The sequence below is a fragment of the Dendropsophus ebraccatus genome, chromosome 3 (assembly GCF_027789765.1).
Source record: "Dendropsophus ebraccatus isolate aDenEbr1 chromosome 3, aDenEbr1.pat, whole genome shotgun sequence".
NCBI lineage: Eukaryota > Metazoa > Chordata > Amphibia > Anura > Hylidae > Dendropsophus > Dendropsophus ebraccatus.
In genome coordinates this window covers 200,492,595-200,514,297 of record NC_091456.1, presented here as the reverse complement: position 1 = coordinate 200,514,297, position 21,703 = coordinate 200,492,595, and the positions used below count along the sequence as shown (strand labels likewise).

The window sequence follows — 21,703 nt, the reverse complement described above, 5'->3', positions numbered from 1 at the left end:
TAATATGGCTAAAGTTTCCCTTTAACCCCTTCAGGACGCAGCCAGTGCTTGGTTTTGCCTTCTCTATCTTCCTCTTCTAAGAGACATCATTTTCCTCAGACCCACCTGAGACTTGTTTTTTGGGGACCAATTGTAGGAACCGCCACAAAAACATCCACATCACCAAATCTCGAGGACCACTTCTCCATCATCCAACACCTATAATGTTTATTGGTAAAAGAAGGTTAAATAACGATAAAGAACAGAGACATTGGATACTATGGACCATGTGTGTGCTCTGGTGTTGGTGGAGGAGGAGGAGTGGACACATTGGATACTATGGCCCATGTGTGTGCTCTGGTGTTGGGGAGGAGGAGAGGACACATTGGATACTATGGACCATGTCTGTGCTCTGGTGTTGGGGAGGAGAGGACACATTGGATACTATGGACCATGTCTGTGCTCTGGTGTTGGGGGAGGAGAGGACACATTGGATACTATGGACCATGTGTGGGCTCTGGTGTTGGGGGAGGAGGAGAGGACACATTGGATACTATGGACCATGTCTGTGCTCTGGTGTTGGTGGAGGAGGAGGAGAGGACACATTGGATATTATGGACCATGTGTGTGCTCTGGTGTTGGGGAGGAGGAGAGGACACATTGGATACTATGGACCATGTGCGTGCTCTGGTGTTGAGGGAGGAGAGGACACATTGGATACTATGGACCATGTGTGTACTCTGGTGTTGGGGGAGGAGAGGACACATTGGATACTATGGACCATGTCTGTGCTCTGGTGTTGGGGAGGAGAGGACACATTGGATACTATGGACCATGTCTGTGCTCTGGTGTTGGGGAGGAGAGGACATATTGGATACTATGGACCATGTCTGTGCTCTGGTGTTGGGGGAGGAGAGGACACATTGGATACTATGGACCATGTCTGTACTCTGGTGTTGGGGAGGAGAGGACACATTGGATACTATGGACCATGTCTGTGCTCTGGTGTTGGGGGAGGAGAGGACACATTGGATACTATGGACCATGTCTGTGCTCTGGTGTTGGGGAGGAGAGGACACATTGGATACTATGGACCATGTGTGTGCTCTGGTGTTGGGGGAGGAGGAGAGGACACATTGGATACTATGGGCCATGTCTGTGCTCTGGTGTTGGGGAGGAGGAGAGGACACATTGGATACTATGGACCATGTGTGTGCTTTGGTGTTGGGTGAGGAGAGGACACATTGGATACTATGGACCATGTGTGGGCTCTGGTGTTGGGGGAGGAGGAGAGGACACATTGGATACTATGGACCATGTATGTGCTCTGGTATTGGGGGGGGGGAGAAAACACATTGGATACTATGGACCATGTGTGTGCTCTGGTGTTGGGGGAGGAGGAGAGGACACATTGGATACTATGGACCATGTATGTGCTCTGGTATTGGGGGGGGGGAGAGGACACATTGGATACTATGGACCATGTGCGTGCTCTGGTGTTGGGGCAGGAGGAGGAGAGGACACATTGGATACTATGGACCATGTGTGTGCTCTGGTGTTGGGGGAGGAGGAGAGGACACATTGGATACTATGGACCATGTGTGTGCTCTGGTGTTGGGGGGAGAAGGGGGAGAGGACACATTGGATACTATGGACCATGTGTGTGCTCTGGTGTTGGGGGAGGAGAGGACACATTGGATACTATGGAGCATGTGTGTGCTCTGGTGTTGGGGGAGGAGAGGACACATTGGATACTATGGACCATGTGTGTGCTCTGGTGTTGGGGGGAGGAGGAGAGGACACATTGGATACTATGGACCATGTGTGTGCTCTGGTGTTGGGGGGAGAGGACACATTGGATACTATGGACCATGTGTGTGCTCTGGTGTTGGGGGAGGAGAGGACACATTGGATACTATGGACCATGTGTGTGCTCTGGTGTTGGGGAGGAGAGGACACATTGGATACTATGGACCATGTGTGTGCTCTGGTGTTGGGGGAGGAGAGGACACATTGGATACTATGGACCATGTGTGTGCTCTGGTGTTGGTGGAGGAGGAGGAGAGGACACATTGGATACTATGGACCATGTCTGTGCTCTGGTGTTGGGGAGGAGAGGACACATTGGATACTATGGACCATGTCTGTGCTCTGGTGTTGGGGGGAGAAGGGGGAGAGGACACATTGGATACTATGGACCATGTGTGTGCTCTGGTGTTGGGGGAGGAGGAGAGGACACATTGGATACTATGGACCATGTGTGTGCTCTGGTGTTGGGGGAGGAGAGGACACATTGGATACTATGGACCATGTCTGTGCTCTGGTGTTGGGGGGAGAAGGGGGAGAGGACACATTGGATACTATGGACCATGTGTGTGCTCTGGTGTTGGGGGAGGAGGAGAGGACACATTGGATACTATGGACCATGTGTGTGCTCTGGTGTTGGGGGAGGAGAGGACACATTGGATACTATGGACCATGTCTGTGCTCTGGTGTTGGGGGGAGAAGGGGGAGAGGACACATTGGATACTATGGACCATGTGTGTGCTCTGGTGTTGGGGGAGGAGGAGAGGACACATTGGATACTATGGACCATGTGTGTGCTCTGGTGTTGGGGGAGGAGAGGACACATTGGATACTATGGACCATGTGTGTGCTCTGGTGTTGGTGGAGGAGGAGGAGAGGACACATTGGATACTATGGACCATGTCTGTGCTCTGGTGTTGGGGAGGAGAGGACACATTGGATACTATGGACCATGTCTGTGCTCTGGTGTTGGGGGGAGAAGGGGGAGAGGACACATTGGATACTATGGACCATGTGTGTGCTCTGTTGTTGGGGAGGAGGAGAGGACACATTGGATACTATGGACCATGTCTGTGCTCTGGTGTTGGGGAGGAGGAGAGGACACATTGGATACTATGGACCATGTGTGTGCTCTGGTGTTGGGGGAGGAGGAGAGGACACATTGGATACTATGGACCATGTGTGTGCTCTGGTGTTGGGGGAGGAGAGGACACATTGGATACTATGGACCATGTGTGGGCTCTGGTGTTGGGGGAGGAGGAGAGGACACATTGGATACTATGGACCATGTCTGTGCTCTGGTGTTGGTGGAGGAGGAGAGGACACATTGGATACTATGGACCATGTGTGTGCTCTGGTATTGGTGGAGGAGGAGAGGACACATTGGATACTATGGACCATGTCTGTGCTCTGGTGTTGGGGAGGAGGAGAGGATACATTGGATATTATGGACCATGTGTGAGCTCTGGTGTTGGGGGAGGAAAGGACACATTGGATACTATGGGCCATGTCTGTGCTCTGGTGTTGGGGGAGGAGAGGACACATTGGATATTATGGACCACTATAAAACTTCATGGTTCCCGCTCACAGATCCAGTGCTGTTCCTGCATACAGTTCGCTAAGCTGAGGGTACGACTGATCTTCGCACATGTTCCTGATCCTCCGGTGATGTTTCTACATAAGAGAAGAGTCCGAGTTACTGATCTGGGTGATGTAGACACCACAGCCTGATAAGGTGGCCACCGCATCTGGTATATACCCCGGGAGGATTGGAGACAGTAGGTGAGGCGCATTCCTCGGGCAGTACTCAGCAGTTACAGCAGGGGGCAGCAGGTTTATTATAGTTATTGCCACATTGTCATGTTGTGGTTTTGCAGTTGGACTGTGTTCTTTATGTTGTGGGTTCTTGTCTGGGACCCAACCCCCACCCTCGGCTCCATCCTTAACGCTTTTCTAATGTTTAAGGATTATGCTACAAGTTGAGTTACTGTTTCCGATGGCTCCATAGAGAATGAATAGAGACGCCGGTCACATGCCGTACCTGTGGCTGAATTCTAAATAAAGGAGCCGAGGTCCGAACTGGAGATTTCCGAGGAGGGGGGTCATAGAGGTTGGAACCCCCCAAATCTCCTACTTGTCGTGTGGATCGGGGACAAGTAGGTTTCAGTTGGAAAGATGATGACTGATGGTGAAACATGTCGGGAGGGGAAGGCACACTTGTTTTGCATTGTGCTCTGTTACACTTCTATATTTATTACCTATATACATATATATACAGTATATATACAGTGTGTATATATATATATATATATATATATATATATTTTATTGGGATTTAACACTTTCATTACAGTTAGTGTTGATTATTTTTTACTATTTCAGGTGTTGTTTCTATGTTTCTTATAGTTTTTGGCTATGCTGAGCACAAGAGCCTTTATACCTGCTGTAAATCCAGTGAGACCATCACACATATAAGAGGGGACCCGGGCCCTGGAGGACTGGACATTACGGAGGGAGCGGTGATCTCGGCCATGGCCGGTGTTGGTTACTTACACGAGGCTTCCATCTGCCCATACTCCTGACCATGTTCCACTATGATGAGATCCTCGAGACTCAAGTCCAATCCAGAAATCCTGCGCTGTGATGGTCACCAGCCTCTGTGTAATACAGTGTTATCAGTCTGAGAGTCCATCAGAAAGAACTTTATATACACAAGAGGAAGCTTACCTCACACACTTACAATCTAAAAGAATCATGATAGTATGCAGAACGTTAGCAGAACGGCGCCCCCGCAGGTGTGGAGCCATGATTCTCTGATCCTGTATATATATTGGCGTAGACCCAAGTGCAGCAGCCGCCATTGGGCTTCTCTGTGATTGTAAGGTGAGGAGGACACTAGAGGACGGACGGAGGGTGAGTGGAGTAGACCTTCTAGTCCTTCTACATCCATGTATCTGCTCTTCAGCCCTGGTGCTCCAGTGGCTTTCGTGGCTCAGTGGCCAATGCCCCAGCTATTAATCTCTTACCACTAAGATCAGGTCAGTGTTGTTACACTCAATAAGACGTTCAACCAGTCAGTCATGGCTTTTATTCCTGGGGTGGATGATTGGTGAGGAGGTATATGTACATCCGTCTCCAATGCCGCCATATCATACTCTGCTGAGGAGCATGGCAACTCATTCTATTACTATTCACCACTGTCCTCCATGTTATATGTCCTCCATGTCCACTGTCCTCCATGTTATGTTTCCTCCATGTCCACTGTCCTCCATGTTATGTTTCCTCCATGTCCACTGTCCTCCATGTTATGTTTCCTCCATGTCCACTGTCCTCCATGTTATGTTTCCTCCATGTCCACTGTCCTCCATGTCCACTGTCCTCCATGTTATGTTTCCTCCATGTCCACTGTCCTCCATGTTATGTTTCCTCCATGTTATGTTTCCTCCATGTCCACTGTCCTCCATGTTATGTTTCCTCCATGTCCACTGTCCTCCATGTCCACTGTCCTCCATGTTATGTTTCCTCCATGTCCACTGTCCTCCATGTCCACTGTCCTCCATGTTATGTTTCCTCCATGTCCACTGTCCTCCATGTTATGTTTCCTCCATGTTATGTTTCCTCCATGTCCACTGTCCTCCATGTTATGTTTCCTCCATGTCCACTGTCCTCCATGTTATGTTTCCTCCATGTTATGTTTCCTCCATGTCCACTGTCCTCCATGTTATGTTTCCTCCATGTCCACTGTCCTCCATGTTATGTTTCCTCCATGTCCACTGTCCTCCATGTTATGTTTCCTCCATGTCCACTGTCCTCCATGTCCACTGTCCTTCATGTTATGTTTCCTCCATGTCCACTGTCCTCCATGTCCACTGTCCTCCATGTTATGTTTCCTCCATGTCCACTGTCCTCCATGTTATGTTTCCTCCATGTTATGTTTCCTCCATGTCCACTGTCCTCCATGTTATGTTTCCTCCATGTCCACTGTCCTCCATGTTATGTTTCCTCCATGTTATGTTTCCTCCATGTCCACTCTTCTCCATGTTATGTCTTCCATGTTATGTCCTTTATGTCCACTCTTCTCCATGTTATATGTCTTCCATGTTATGTTTCCTCCATGTCCACTGTCCTCCATGTTATATGTCTTCCATGTTATGTTTCCTCCATGTTATGTTTCCTCCATGTCCACTCTTCTCCATGTTATATGTCTTCCATGTTATGTTTCCTCCATGTCCACTCTTCTCCATGTTATATGTCTTCCATGTTATGTTTCCTCCATGTCCACTGTCCTCCATGTTATGTTTCCTCCATGTTATGTTTCCTCCATGTCCACTGTCCTCCATGTTATGTTTCCTCCATGTCCACTGTCCTCCATGTTATGTTTCCTCCATGTTATGTTTCCTCCATGTCCACTCTTCTCCATGTTATATGTCTTCCATGTTATGTTTCCTCCATGTCCACTCTTCTCCATGTTATATGTCTTCCATGTTATGTTTCCTCCATGTCCACTGTCCTCCATGTTATGTTTCCTCCATGTCCACTCTTCTCCATGTTATGTTTCCTCCATGTCCACTGTCCTCCATGTTATGTTTCCTCCATGTCCACTCTTCTCCATGTTATATGTCTTCCATGTTATGTCCTTTATGTCCACTCTTCTCCATGGCCATTGTCCTCTATGCAGGGCCGTATTTACTACTAGGCAACCGTGGTCTGGTGCCTACGACAGCACCATTCAGGGGGCTGCACCAGGGAGCAGTGAAAAAACACGTTTTTTAATTTTCAGAATTTTCAGTCATGTTCAGACTTGTCAGTAGATCTGATGTCTTTTTTTGGTGTGTGTGTGTGGTGGAACTATTCAGGTCTGGTGTGGCGCTGTTATCCAGTCACTGTATGGCGGTATTGGTCAGGTCTGGTATGGCAGTGTTATCCAGTCACAGTGTGTTGGTATTGGTCAGGTCTGGTATAGCGGTGTTATCCAGTCACAGTATGGCGGTATTGGTCAGGTCTGGTATGGTGGTGTTATCCAGTCACAGTATGGCGGTATTGGTCAGGTCTGGTATGGCGCTGTTATCCAGTCACAGTGTGTTGGTATTGGTCAGGTCTGGTGTGGCGCTGTTATCCAGTCACAGTGTGTTGGTATTGGTCAGGTCTGGTATGGCGGTGTTATCCAGTCACAGTATGTTGGTATTTGTCAGGTCTGGTGTGGCGGTGTTATCCAGTCACAGTATGGTGATATTGGTCAGGTCTGGTATAACGGTGTTATCCAGTCACAGTAAGGTGATATTGGTCAGGTCTGGTATAACGGTGTTATCCAGTCACAGTATGGCGGTATTGGTCAGGTCTGGTGTGGCGGTGTTATCCAGTCACAGTATGGCGGTATTGGTCAGGTCTGGTATGGCAGTGTTATCCAGTCACAGTATGGCGGTATTGGTCAGGTCTGGTATGGCAGTGTTATCCAGTCACAGTATGGCGGTATTGGTCAGGTCTGGTATGGCAGTGTTACCCAGCACAGTATGGCGGTATTGGTCAGGTCTGGTATGGCGGTGTTATCCAGTCACAGTAAGGTGATATTGGTCAGGTCTGGTATAACGGTGTTATCCAGTCACAGTATGGCGGTATTGGTCAGGTCTGGTGTGGCGATGTTATCCAGTCACCGTATGGCGGTATTGGTCAGGCCTGGCCCTCTTCCCTCTCCCCCCTTATAGATGGTCCCCCTCTTTCCCCCCCTCCCTTATAGATGGTCCCCCTCTTCCCCCCCTCCCTTATAGATGGTCCCCCTCTTCCCTCTCCCCCCTTATAGATGGTCCCCCTCTTTCCCCCCCTCCCTTATAGATGGTTCCCCTCTTTCCCCCCCTCCCTTATAGATGGTCCCCCTCTTTCCCCCCCTCCCTTATAGATGGTCCCCCTCTCCCCCCCCTTATAGATGGTCCCCCTCTCCCCCCCCCCTTATAGATGGTCCCCCTCTCCCCCCCCCTTATAGATGGTCCCCCTCTCCCCCCCTTATAGATGGTCCCCCTCTTTCCCCCCCCTCCCTTATAGATGGTCCCCCTCTTTCCCCCCCTCCCTTATAGATGGTCCCCCTCTCCCCCCCTTATAGATGGTCCCCCTCTTTCCCCCCCCTCCCTTATAGATGGTCCCCCCTCTCCCCCCCTTATAGATGGTCCCCCTCTTCCCCCCCCCCTCCCTTATAGATGGTCCCCCTCTGCCCTCTGCCCTCTTCCCCCCCCTCCCTTATAGATGGTCCCCCTCTGCCCTCTGCCCTCTTCCCCCCCCCCCCCCTGCACAGCAGATAAAACAAAAACAAAAAAACAGCACACAACTCACCTGCCCTCCGTTCCCCCGTCGAGCCTCTCTGGTCTGGTCCCGGCTGATGTGCGGCTGCCCGGGGTGTCCCATCCTGTCCCCGTGCGCCTGTGGCTGTGACTTCCGGCGCACGGGGAGCTCTCTGATGCGCGCGCTGCCGGGGACAGGACGGGACACCCCGGGCAGCCGCCCAGCAGCCGGGGGACTAAGGCTGCATTCCCACGTTCCGTGATCCTGACTGATCACGGACGTGGAATGCCGGTACCGGAGACCCCCGAGCCCGGACAGCATCTGTAATTAGAGGCTGGGAGCGGAAGAGACTGTATTAATAAGCGCCGCGCTGTAGTAACAGCACCATACGGCTGATTCATTACAGCGCAGCGCTTCTGAATACAGTCTCTCCCGCTCCCAGCATCTAATTACAGATGCTGTCCGGGCGCGGGGGTCTCCGGTACATGGTACAATCAGTGGCGGATTATAATGTGGGTGGCCGCCCGAACCGCCCATATTATAATCCGCCACTGAATGCCGCCCCCATGATGACAGCTGGTGGCGCCGCCTGAGGCAGCCTTACCAATAGTCAGGTCTGGTGTGATGGTGTTATCCAGTCACAGTATGGCGGTATTGGACAGGTCTGGTATGGCGGTGTTATCCAGTCACAGCATGGCGGTATTGGTCAGGTCTGGTGTGGCGGTGTTATCCAGTCACAGTATGGTGGTATTGGTAAGGTCTAGGATGGCAGTGTTATCCAGTCACAGTATGGCGGTATTGGTCAGGTCTGGTATGACAGTGTTATCCAGTCACAGTATGGCGGTATTGGTCAGGTCTGGTATGACAGTGTTATCCAGTCACAGTTTGCCGGTATTGGTCAGGTCTGGTATGGCGGTGTTATCCAGTCACAGTATGGCGGTATTGGTCAGGTCTGGTATGGCGGTGTTATCCAGTCACAGTATGGTGGTATTGGTCAGGTCTGGTATGGCGGTGTTATCCAGTCACAGTATGGCGGTATTGGTCAGGTCTGGTATGGCGGTGTTATCCAGTCACAGTATGGCGGTATTGGTCAGGTCTGGTATGGCGGTGTTATCCAGTCACAGTATGGTGGTATTGGTCAGGTCTGGTGTGGCGGTGTTAAATGTGACGCCTGGAGCTATTTCTTACCAATCTAACAATCGTGTGGTGAGAATTCCCTCACAATATGCAGACGCCTCTAATTGATCAATATGGAAATTTGTATGTTTTAAGAAGTTACAAACCATGAAAAACGCAATTCCGAAACCTCCCCCCCACGCTCCCCGAGATGGGGCGTCTTCAGGTTTAGTGCCTAGGGCAGCAGCAGATGTTAATACGGCCCTGCCTCCATGTCATATGTGTGGTGAACTAGACTGCCCCTGTGTGATGCCAGTGCTAGTCCAGCACCCTGGTGTTTCCCTATTTAGGTCCTAAAGCTCGCTACAGCGTGAGGACCTGAGGGACTACGTATCAGGGTGGTTTGGTGCTCTCCCCACTAGGAGGCGCCCCTTGGCAATGGGCTTCCTTCTCTGGAGAGAGGGAGATCTGGCTATTCCCGTGTTTTGAGACTCGTAACTGAGGCTCCACGGACCCCTTCTCTGCATATTCAAATTTTGTAGGGGGCAATCAGTGGAGACTCTTAAATGAGGATGCCATTGTTTTTTTTTTCACTGATCTCCCCGAGCTTAGTGATTGTCCATTGTCCTCCATGTTATTTGTTATCTATGCAAGAAACCTGACTGCCCTCCCACATGTCCAGGAAGGAAATCTGACCTGCCCCCATTACCTCTGTATTATATCCCTATTCCTTGGGGCCCTGGCCACTCACCAGTATGGTTCCCTCCTTCACGGTGGCCAGTCTGGCGTTGCGCTCCTCGCAGTCTCTCTCGCTGTCTTTCTTGTTCTTTTTGCTGTCGGAGAAGTAATAGCACTTGCTCATAATAAGAATCCAGGGATCGGGACACGGAGAGGACGAGTCTGCAGAGCAAGAAACCGGATCTCATCAAATTACTGAATGTCCTTTTGGACACACATGGGGGGAGATTTATGAAAGGGTGTAAATATAGACCTGGTGTAAACCAATCACAGCTCCTCTTCTATTTTACCAGAGCTGAGCTGTGATTGGTTGCTGTGGGCAGTTTACACCCTTTCATAAATCTCCCCCATATTGTTAACACTCACAGAGAATAACGTATTTGCCCCCTTCCACTAGTATTATATATTGTTGGTAAGAGTTCCCGGAAGGCAGAAGTAGTTTGCCGGCCCCATCTTGTCCCTGACCATATACGTGATACTTAATGGGACCAGTAGATCAGGGTCAGATTCCAGATTGATCCCCTTGACACTTTCTCTGAGATTTTCGCTGTGTGACTGCTGGAAACCCTGTAATCCATTGCACCTTAGTCGTAAGAATGGTCAGCGCCGGCACCAATCCCAGGATGATTTCTTATAAGACACTGCCCCTGAGGATCCTGCAGTCATCATATCATACAGGGTGTGAATCCATTGTCCCCGCATGTACATAGGAAGTCCAACAAGTCGTCAGGAGCCACTTTACTGTACACTGGACCATACCAAGGAGCTCATCCCCAACCAGTCCTGTGCATGGAAACCACTATGAGAGGCTCTCCTCAGTCAGACAGGCATTGTCCGGTGTGGAATTCAGACACTGGTGTCCAGTCCAGACGTGGCAGCGCTTCATAGTCCTGGATATCCCTGCAAATCCGTAACAGTCCCGCGGCAAGATCTGTGTGTTACAGTGCATGTATAGCCGGCTGCCTATCCTGCCATTACACAGTCCGTGTGCGATGCCCTGGCCTCTGGGGGCCACTTCCGCAGTGCTGGTGTTATGAGCGGGCAATGACCGGGGCAGCTGCAGGGGTTATACTTGTCACGGTATAGGCCTGAGGGCGGCACAGCTGCAGGGGGTATACTTGTCACGGTATAGGCCTGAGGGCGGCACAGCTGTAGAGCCGGTCTGTGGAATCTGCGGGTGATGATGGGCATGCGATTCTTCGCTGCACTTAGTCAGGGCACCAGTTAGTGGACACCAATGCCAGGGTTCAGTAACAGCGGTTTTATTATAGATGAGGTAACTAGTAGCAACAGTTCTGTCCGGATGCAACCGGGTATATAGCAGGCTTTGACAAATAAAGCAGGAGTGGTGCTGCATAGGCTGTGAGAATACGTGCCGGATGATGGGAGTAGGAGTATGAGAGGAATAGCGTTGCTGGGTGGATTAGCTTGAGAATAATACTTGCTGTGAATCCTTGCAGCGATGAGGAGAGATAACGGAATGACACCCAGATGAGAGAGAAGACTCCGGACACTTGAGCAGGCAGATACAGCCGAAGACTTGAATACAGCAGAGCACTCGATCCACACTTCTAGTGGTGAAGTGGGAGCTGCAGAGAAGAAGCCCAACTCCTCTGAGGCAGGAGAGGGACGACACACATCCTCCTTGCTTGGAAGCAGGGGGAAGACTCACTTGTTAGGAGGAAGTGGGAGGTCACATGGTTGCTCCTGGCCATTGGAGGAACCATGGTTACAGGTCACGTGATCAACAGCCTTGCATACCACTGTACAATGCAATAATACACAGGAATACATGAGAATACACATGAGAATGCACATTACCAGAGAATACTAGGGGAAAACCAGCAGCAGTTGCAGTGCAAACACTTACCAGAACAGGCATGGATACAGCAATAGAAATGGCCATAATAGGAGTAGTAGTCTGCATGTTCTGGGACACTGCACGTGCATCATACACCCACTGTAGATGCCACCACATCTCACCGTACTCTGTGTGTTACAGCGCATGTATAGCCTGCTGCCGATCCTGCCATTACATGGTGGGGGGGGTCCATGCACCATACACCCACTGTAGATGCCACCACATCTGACCGTACTCTGTACACCGGACCATGCACCATACATCTGTGGTGTTCAGCTCTCGGTACAGTGTTGGTAGTACTTGGCCAGGGATGGTAATGTCGTGAAGCCAATGCTAGTCCAGCACATAGGTGGGATGTTGGTATGTGTTTTTAGTGTGGCCAATCTGCACCGTTACCCAAATGGTCGGTGACCTGCTGGGTTGTGATGGGTCCCTTGGGCTCCTGTCACCGTAGTCCTAAGTGGCAACTGACCCACACAGACTATCGTTACCGCCACCCGCAGAAAGGGGGAAATTAACCCAAGGTGTATGGCTAATATATGTATGAGTGCTGGTGCAGAGGAAGAGATGAGTCCCAGTAATGAAAAAATAAAACAGTTTTACTGTGCAGCTTCTCAATAGTACAAAATAATTTGGCAACAAATAGATAAATCATTGTACAGACTTCAGTGCTTTAACTCTTTAGTGCTGCAGAGATGCTTCAAAAAGTAGAGTAAAGTAGAGGTAGCTGTAGCCGGTGCTCAGAAAGTTTAGAGTAGGATGTAGCAGAGTAGAGGAGAGGAGTTTGTCAAGGGAGTCCTAACCCAATGTAGAACTTGTGCTTTGCCAGAACTTTTAAAGAATACTTCAGAGTGAGAGTGATACTTGTACCGGTGTATAAACTGTGTCTGACCACCTTCTGCCCTACAGTGTCGAGGTACTCGTTCTAATAGGGTGATACAAGCCCCAGCCTTGCTTACCTGGGTGAAGCTTAGTGTCCGAGACTTCCCGCTTTGACTTGCACTGGGAGATAGAATACGTAGACCTTCTGGTAGCTTTGTTCTATCCAGGCTAGTTCCTCTTGTTTTGTAGGATACTGCCCTGCATTTTTTTTTCTGGTTCACGGCGTGGGCTGAGATTATCCCCGACTCTTCTCCCTTTGTAGTGCCTAGCACTACATACTAGATATAGTAGGAATACTGGAGAAACTGAGTGTCTCTGGTTGTTTCTGCATACACGTGTCTTAGACTCAGACCAAAACTAGACTGCACTTGTCCCGGGCAAGGGTCCTGGAAGAGCCAGGCCCTGGCTTGGCTACATCAGGCCCGGGCCCATGCACCATACATCTGCTGTAGATTCCACCACATCTCACCGAACTCTGTGTTATAGTGGTATAGCGCTCTGTAGCCATTAAACGGTGGGACACGCTTACATGTTAGTTTTCAGACACAAACAACTTTACAAAAAAAAAAAAGGGAATATTCTGTGTTTGTCACCTCTGCACCTCCTTCAGTCTAAGGCTGGGTTCACACACAGTATATTTCAGGCAGTATTTGGTCCTCATGTCAGGTCCTTATAGCAACCAAAACCAGAAGTGGATTGAAAGCACAGAAGGAATCTGTTTACACACTGGTGAAATTGAGTGGATGGCCGTCATATAACGGTAAATAACGGCCATTATTTCAATATAACAGCCATTGATTTAATATAACAGCAAATATTTGCCATTAAATGACGCTCCATTACAACATTATGTGATCATAGCCTTTCTGTGCTTTCAATCCACTCCTGGTTTTGGTTGTTATGAGGACCAAATACTGCCTGAAATATTCTGTGTGTGAACTCAGCCTTGAAGGGGGTTGGCTTTGGTATAAGAGTCGGGGATTAAGTGGAATGACGTTTTACATTTACTATATGCGGCTAGGTGCGTGGTTTCCTGACAACATTCTTAGGGCACTTGTGCTAGAATTGCAACATTTTACTAAACTTTATATGTTCTTTATTTAGTGTAAATTTACTGTTATGGGAGACCCCTTTTTTCCTGCACAATTTGTTACACATGACTCACATGGGCCAATTACACAGTTTTCAGTTTTACACAGATTGATAAATATTGATCATAAAATATAATCATATTATGCCAGGAAAACATTTGCCTTATGATGAATGGCATGTAACAACATCTGGAAATAGGGAAAATAATCAAGGACATCACCTGAAGGGAATAATCCAGGAGCTGCTGGTGGCAAACGACACTGAGGTCTGGATGGTTCCAATGTACCTAGAGATGAGATGAGGACGATGGAGAAGAGAGAGGACAATGGAGAAGAGAGAGGACGATGGAGAAGAGAGAGGACGATGGAGAAGAGAGAAAGGACTATGGAGAAGAGAAGATAAGGGAGAAGAGAGAGGACGATGGAGAAGAGAAAGGACGATGGAGAAGAGAGAGGACGATGGAGAAGAGAGAGGACGATGGAGAAGAGAGAGGACGATGGAGAAGAGAAGATAAGGGAGAAGAAAGGGGACAATGGAAAAGGGAGGCAAGAATGGAGAAGAGAAGAATATGGAGACGAGAGAGGACAATGGAGAAGAAGGGACAATGGAGAGGAGAAACAATGTTGAAGAAAAGACGATGGAGAAGATAGGGAAAATGGATAGGAGAAGACTACGCAGAAGAGAAAGCATAATGGAGAAGAGATAGGGCAATGAAAAAGAGAGAGATACTGAGAAGAGGGGACAAAACAGAAGAGAGGATAATGGAGAAGAGACATCTATAGAGTAGAAAGGGCAATGCAGCAGAGAGGACTATGGAGTAGAGAGAAGACAATGGAGGAGAGAGGGGACTATTGAGTATAAAGGGTAATGGAGAAGACAGGGCAGTGGAAATTATAAAGAGAGAACACAAGACATAAAACATTGGCGCAGTTTTACCATTCTTAACCTTCAAAGACAGTTGTATGAAGAGGATGAGCAGGAAGAATGATGTCACGCTGACAAAGCCCACGGTGTACGTCCAAGCTGGGGAGAGAGATGGAGACTGGTTACACTGTGTGTTTGTGGGGCTGTTTTGTAAACTTTTCAAAACTGAAGGACAACATGAGTCTAATGTCCCCGCTGCTGCAGTGTTTCGGGGGAAACCGAGACAGAATTCTGGTGCATTTGCTGCAGTAAATCTCTGGCAGTGACACAGAACGCCCTCTGTCCCCACAACCATCTGCCGGGGCCTGGCATGTAGATCCCTACCTATAGTCACCACCTCAGCCATCATATGTGACATGCAGGAATGGGGCAAACCAGTGACCATATGGGGCGGCACAGCCAAGGAGTTAGTCCCCTCATCCCCAGGGTCTCTACATCAGTCTTCATGGGCCAGCACCATCTCATTACACAGATGTGATTCTGTGATAACAACCACTGCCACTGAATGCTGAGCGCTACCACTGACCTGATAATGAGTGCTGCCACTGCCCCCGATAACCACTGCCCCGGATACTGAGTGCTGCCACTGCCCCGGATAATGAGTGCTGCCACTGCCCCCGATAACCACTGCCACTGCCCCAGATACTGAGTGCTGCCACTGCTCCGATAACCACTGCCACTGCCCCGGATACTGAGTGCTGCCACTGCCCCCGATACTGAGTGCTGCCACTGCTCCGATAACCACTGCCACTGCCCCGGATACTGAGTGCTGCCACTGCCCCCGATACTGAGTGCTGCCACTGCCCCCGATAACCACTGCCACTGCCCCGGATACTGAGTGCTGCCAATGCTCCGATAACCACTGCCACTGCCCCGGATACTGAGTGCTGCCACTGCCCCCGACAACCACTGCCACTGCCCCGGATACTGAGTGCTGCCACTGCCCCGGATACTGAGTGCTGCCACTGCCCCGGATACTGAGTGCTGCCACTGCCCCTGATAACCACTGCCACTGCCCCGGATACTGAGCGCTACCACTGACCTGATAATGAATGCTGCCACTGCCCCCGATAACCACTGCCCCGGATACTGAGTGCTGCCACTGCCCCGGATACTGAGTGCTGCCACTGCCCCGGATACTGAGTGCTGCCACTGCCCCGGATACTGAGTGCTGCCACTGCCCCGATAACCACTGCCACTGCCCCGGATACTGAGCGCTACCACTGACCTGATAATGAGTGCTGCCACTGCCCCTGATAACCACTGCCACTGCCCCGGATACTGAGCGCTACCACTGACCTGATAATGAATGCTGCCACTGCCCCCGATAACCACTGCCCCGGATACTGAGTGCTGCCACTGCCCCGGATACTGAGTGCTGCCACTGCCCCGGATACTGAGTGCTGCCACTGCCCCGGATACTGAGTGCTGCCACTGCCCCGATAACCACTGCCACTGCCCCGGATACTGAGTGCTGCCACTGCTCCAATAACCACTGCCACTGCCCGGATACTGAGTGCTGCCACTGCCCCGATAACCACTGCCACTGCCCCGGATACTGAGTGCTGCCACTGCCCCGGATACTGAGTGCTGCCACTGCCCCCAATAACAAGCACTGCTACTGCCCCGGATACTGAGTGCTGCCACTGCCCCGGATACTGAGTGCTGCCACTGCCCCCGATAACCCCTGCCACAGCCCCGGATACTGAGTGCTGCCACTGCCCCGGATACTGAGTGCTGCCACTGCCCCCGATAACCACTGCCACTGCCCCGGATACTGAGTGCTGCCACTGCCCCCGATAACCACTGCCACTGCCCCGGATACTGAATGCTGCCACTGCCCTCGATAACCACTGCCACTGCCCCGGATACTGAGTGCTGCCACTGCTCCGATAACCACTGCCACTGCCCCGGATACTGAGTGCTGCCACTGCCCCTGATAACAAGCACTGCTACTGCCCTGGATACTAAGAGCTGCCACTGCCCCAGATACTGAGTGCTGCCACTGCCCCCGATAACCACTGCCACTGCCTCGGATACTGAGTGCTGACAATGCCCCCGATAACCACTGCCACTGCCCCGTATACTGAGTGCTGCCACTGCCCCCGATAACCACTGCCACTGCCCCGGATACTGAGTGCTACCACTGCCCCCGATAACCAATGCAACTGCCCCAGATACTGAGTGCTACCACTGCCACTGCCCCGGATAATGAGTGCTGCCACTGCTCCGATAACCACTGCCACTGCCCCGGATACTGAGTGCTGCCACTGCCCCCGATAACTAATGCCACTGCCCCGGATACTGAGTGCTACCACTGCCCCCGATAACAACTGAACCTCCACTGCCCTGTGATAATGTGCTCGCTACTGCCCCCAATAACAAGCGCTGCCACTGTTCCAATAATGAGTGAACCTCCACTGCCCTGTGATAATGAGCATTGGCACTGCCCCGATAACGAGTTCACCACTGCTCTGAGATCATGAGCTCACTGCTGCCCGAGATAACGAGTGCACCACCACTGTCCCGTTCTTTGGTTGTGAGCTGGGGGTCTGCAGAAGATGGTGTAGTGCAGGATAGCTGGGTGCTGTGGTACTGCACTGCAGCTTTTCTCAGTGGCCAGAGTGTTTCACCTGCTCATCCCCAGAACCCCAAACACTTTGACAAAAATCAGTTGTCCCCATCGTGGACATCAAGCACAGAGTTTCTTGGAATAACTTTACTTAGAAGCTCTTTAAAGTACAGGGCAATACAATAACCCTTGTTCCCAGGGTGTGATAGTGCCAGACACAGTATGTAGGTCACTTCCCCTTTAAATAGTAGAACCTCATCTGTAGAAGGTTTAATCTGAAGAATTTGGAATAATGAGACTTGGAATAGAAGGCCATACTTGGCCAGGTGGCAGTATCTGAGTTAGGGTACTGGTAGGCGACTACGTAGGGATGCTCCATCCAGAAAGGCTTAGACTGCTGACAAGGTCCTTAACTGCAGGATAATACAAGAGGCAACTGTACTCAAGGGAAATTCCCTGTGTGCTGTCATGCGACACCCATGGGGCATATGTAGGAGCACAGTCACCGATGTCAAAGCTGGCAGGAGCCATCTTTGCCGAGAAGTCAGAAACAGGACACAGCGATAGCAGGGGGGCACTTCGGCAATGGCAACTTCTCCATTGCCTGACTTGAGAGATGATGATAGACTTCAAACAATGGACAGACAGGCTCTTCAGTGTTAGTCACACCTCAGATGTTTAACACAGCATTGGTTGGCAGGCTCCTCAGAGGTAGTCATGTGGTAACCCCCTGAGGTGTTATGTCGGAGGTGCGGCCAGTCACTTGCTAGGTGGTGAGGTGTGACGCCACTCCTGTGGTGGATGGCCGAGATACAGGCGGACCTTAAGATTTTATTTCGTGATGCCAGTGCCAGTTTGCGATGCCCTGACCCGTGTGGGTCACTTCGCAGTGCAGATGTTGTGAGCGGGCAGGAACCAGGGCAGCTGCAGGGTATAGGATTGTCACAGTACAGGGCCTGAGGATGGCACAGCTGAGGGACTGGTCTGCAGATACTGTGGTATTGTCAGTAACTTACCTGACCGCACTCCAGTGTCGTCTGGCCCGGCTGGAGCGCAGCGCCGTCCTCCTCGGCAGGGCCGGGTGACGTCACGGAGACCCGACGGCGTCCCTAGTAACCAGGGGAGCCGCGGGTCTCGCGTCAGTGAGCGTCGCCCGGCCGAGCAGCTGAGTGCTGTTGTACTCAGGCTGAGTGAGACGGATCTCTCTGCCACTCAGCCTGCAGTGCACCAGCTGCTATGTGTCTGGATTCAGGAGGCCGGACCAATCAGCCTTTGGTCCGGGCTCCTGATCCAGTATAAAGTGTTGTCAGTGCCAGCCTCTAGTCGCTGGCTATTAGTTTATCTGATCCCAGCTCCCCCTTGTCCTTTTCCTGCATTTCCCGTCCTAACTCCTTCCGCCTGACTTATCGTGTTCTGACCTTCGCCTGACCTCCGACTTTCCCTCGTGTTGCCCGATTTTGCACTGCGTTGCCTGTTTGGTTTGACCCGGCTTGTTTCACTATTCTCTATTGTGTTTTGTATGTCCGTACTGTTCTGTGTCTCACTTACTTAGCGTAGGGAACGCCTTTGTGGTTGTCCGCGACCGTTTAGGGTCGACCGAGGCAATTAGGCAGGGTCAGTGGGGGGTCCAGATTCAGGGCCCACTGTCTCTGTCCTGTCTGTTCTTGCCGTTCCCTAACAGAATAGCCAGCCTTTTTACAGGTTAGTTACGGGTGCCAAGGATTGCTTATTATGGATCCTATGAAAGCACTAGTGGAACAAATGCAGAACCTGAACACCCTGGTACAGAATCTCGCTGAACGGGTTCAGGAGCAGGGGGCTGCCCCCCGACAAGTTACTATGACCACCCCTTCTCCCCCTGAACCACCTGTACAACTTCCAGAAAAATTCAAGGGAGATAGAAAGAATTTTCGATTTCGATTGTTCTTTCGACTACGTCCCCGCTCCTCAGGGGACGAGTCTCAAAGAGTGGGGATTATCATGTCCCTGTTGCAGGGTCCACCACAGGAGTGGGCATTCTCTCTCCCTCCCAATGCCATAGAATTAACCTCGGTTGATTATTTCTTTTCGGCTTTGGGACTATTGTATGACGACCCTGACCGGACTGCTGTAGCCGAGCGACAATTGACGTCCTTAAAACAAGGAAAAAGGCCAGTTGAGGACTACTGCGCAGAGTTCTGCCAGTGGTGTATCCCATCCAGTTGGAACGACTCCGCTCTGCGCTATCAGTTTCGGGTGGGCTTATCTGAGCAGCTAAAGGACTTGTTGGTAGCCTATCCTCCCCCTGAAACGTTAGAAGAGACCATGACGTTAGCCATCAGGGTGGATCTTCGTATGCGGGACAGACGTAGGGAGAAAGGAACCGCTGAACTCTGTAAAACCCCTACCTCTCTTCTGTCTCCTTCTAAACCTCCTCCTTCCCTGTTACCACCGCCGGAGGAACCCATGCAGATCGGTGCTACCGATGCGGGAACTAGACGAGCCCATCGTATGCAACATAATCTGTGTCTGTACTGTGGCAAAGCTGGACACCGTGTTCGGGAATGTACCTCCAGGCCTGGATCATTGCCGGAAAACTCCAGCGCCTGAGTGACTATCGAGGGGGTCACTCAGGCGCACAGGTACCACTCGATAAGAATAAGTTAATGGTCCCCATCTCACTATGTTTGGGTGAGAAATGTATTTCGGGGTTTGCCCATGTTGATTCAGGGGCATCAGCTAATTTTATTAATTCCGGGTTTTGGTCCAGTCTGGGGGTATGTCCACTTCAGCTTAAATGCCCGCTGAGTATTACGGGAGCAGACTTTACCCCATTGGCTCAAGGTAGAGTAAAATATATCACTCCTCCTCTTGAAGTGAAAGTGGGGTCGATCCATTCGGAGTGTCTTGATTTTTTGGTTATGGACAATTTGTCTTCCAATGTTATTTTAGGTTTGCCCTGGTTGACCCAGCATAATCCGGTATTTGATTGGGCAAGCAGAGAACTCGTTCAATGGGGGCCAGAGTGTGCTGCTCACTGTATTTCTTTAAATTTAACAGGATGTTCTTCGTTAGAAGGGGAGATCCCCGAGTTTTTATCTGATTTTCTTGATGTTTTTGATGAAAAATCGGTGGACGAGCTACCCCCTCATCGTCCATACGATTGTGCTATTGATTTGGTTCCTGAATCTAAATACCCGAAAGGGCGAATCTTTAATTTGTCTAGACCAGAGAGGGAAGCTATGCGGGATTATGTTAAGGAAAGCTTACACAAGGGTCACATCCGTCCCTCCTGTTCTCCTCTCGGGGCGGGATTTTTCTTTGTGGGTAAAAAAGATGGTGGATTACGCCCCTGTATTGATTATCGGGAGCTAAATAAAATCACCATTAAAAATCAACACCCGCTCCCTTTGATTCCTGATTTGTTTGATCAGATTGTAGGGGCCCGGTGGTTTTCTAAAATCGACCTCCGGGGGGCCTATAATTTGGTTTGAATAAAGGAGGGTGATGAGTGGAAAACTGCATTCAATACCCCCGAGGGACACTTTGAATACCTGGTCATGCCCTTCGGGTTGTGTAATGCGCCTGCAGTTTTCCAACGTTTTGTCAATGATGTGTTTCGTGAGTACCTGGGTCGTTTTGTAGTGGTGTACTTGGACGATATCTTGATTTTTTCTCCAGATTGGTCTTCACATGTCGATCATGTCCGCAGGGTTATGGAACTCCTAAGACAAAATCAGTTATTTACCAAGCTGTCGAAGTGCCAGTTTGGTGTTCAGGAGGTCTCTTTTCTGGGATATAAGATCACCCCTAATTCTTTTGGTATGGATCCCCTTAAGGTGGCGGCCATTGAAAAGTGGGAGCGCCCAAGGAATCTGAAAGTGTAACGCCCGGAGTAGTGGATCCACTGGGCCGTCACCAGCGATGGCACTAACCTCACCAGGGAGCGGAGTCTAAGGGGCCGCTGGTTTTCACCAGAGCCCGCCGCAAGGCGTTATGGACTTGCTGCGGCAGGCGACCCCCAGGTCGCTACCCCTGGCTTGGTTGCTAGTGACGGCAGGTGAGGCGTGGCCAGAGCAGTAGGCAGGAGATGGTGCAGGCAGAGGATAGTAGACGTGCTCGCAGGTGGCGGACAGGACTCAGGAACAATGGGAAGGCAGCGGGCAAGGACTAGGGACAAGGACTGAAGACAGGAACAAGAGACAAGGACTAAGGTCAGGAACAACAGGGAGCTGGGCCAAACGCTATGGGAAGCATATAGAGGCTCCAACACCTTTAGTGGGGCAGGGCTGGAATATATAGGGAGTGATTGGTGCAACTAACCAATTAGGGGCGAACTGGCCCTTTAAATCTGAGACAGCCGGCGCGCGCGCGCCCTAGGAGGCGGGGACGCGCGCGCCGGCCGGCATAGACGGAGACAGGAGCGGGACCAGGTAAGGCGCCCCCCGGGGCCGAACATGTAGCAGCGCCGGGTCCCTGCACAA

General features: G+C 50.8%; 1 protein-coding gene across 1 annotated transcript; it reads right to left on the bottom strand.

Moving 5' to 3' along the window:
* Positions 1-3,348: 3,348 nt before the first annotated feature.
* Positions 3,349-13,116, bottom strand: LOC138786696 (C-type lectin domain family 12 member B-like). Its single transcript, XM_069963677.1, has 4 exons — positions 13,089-13,116; positions 9,923-10,071; positions 4,339-4,442; positions 3,349-3,459 (listed from the first exon to the last, which is right to left on the bottom strand). Exons 1-4 carry the CDS (start codon positions 13,114-13,116, stop codon positions 3,357-3,359), a joined length of 384 nt encoding a protein of 127 aa, XP_069819778.1. The 3' UTR covers positions 3,349-3,356.
* Between the last annotated feature and the right edge of the window lie 8,587 nt (positions 13,117-21,703).

Bases quoted from the DNA above. Each gene is read 5' to 3' on its own strand.
- LOC138786696 (XM_069963677.1), bottom strand. From the start codon at position 13,116: ATGTGGTGGAATCTACAGCAGATGTATG. The intron at 4,443-9,922 runs GTGAGTGGCCAG...TGTATTACACAG, and splicing joins TGAAGGAGGGAACCATACTG to AGGCTGGTGACCATCACAGC. The intron at 3,460-4,338 runs GTAAGTAACCAA...TCTCTTATGTAG, and splicing joins TGGGCAGATGGAAGCCTCGT to AAACATCACCGGAGGATCAG.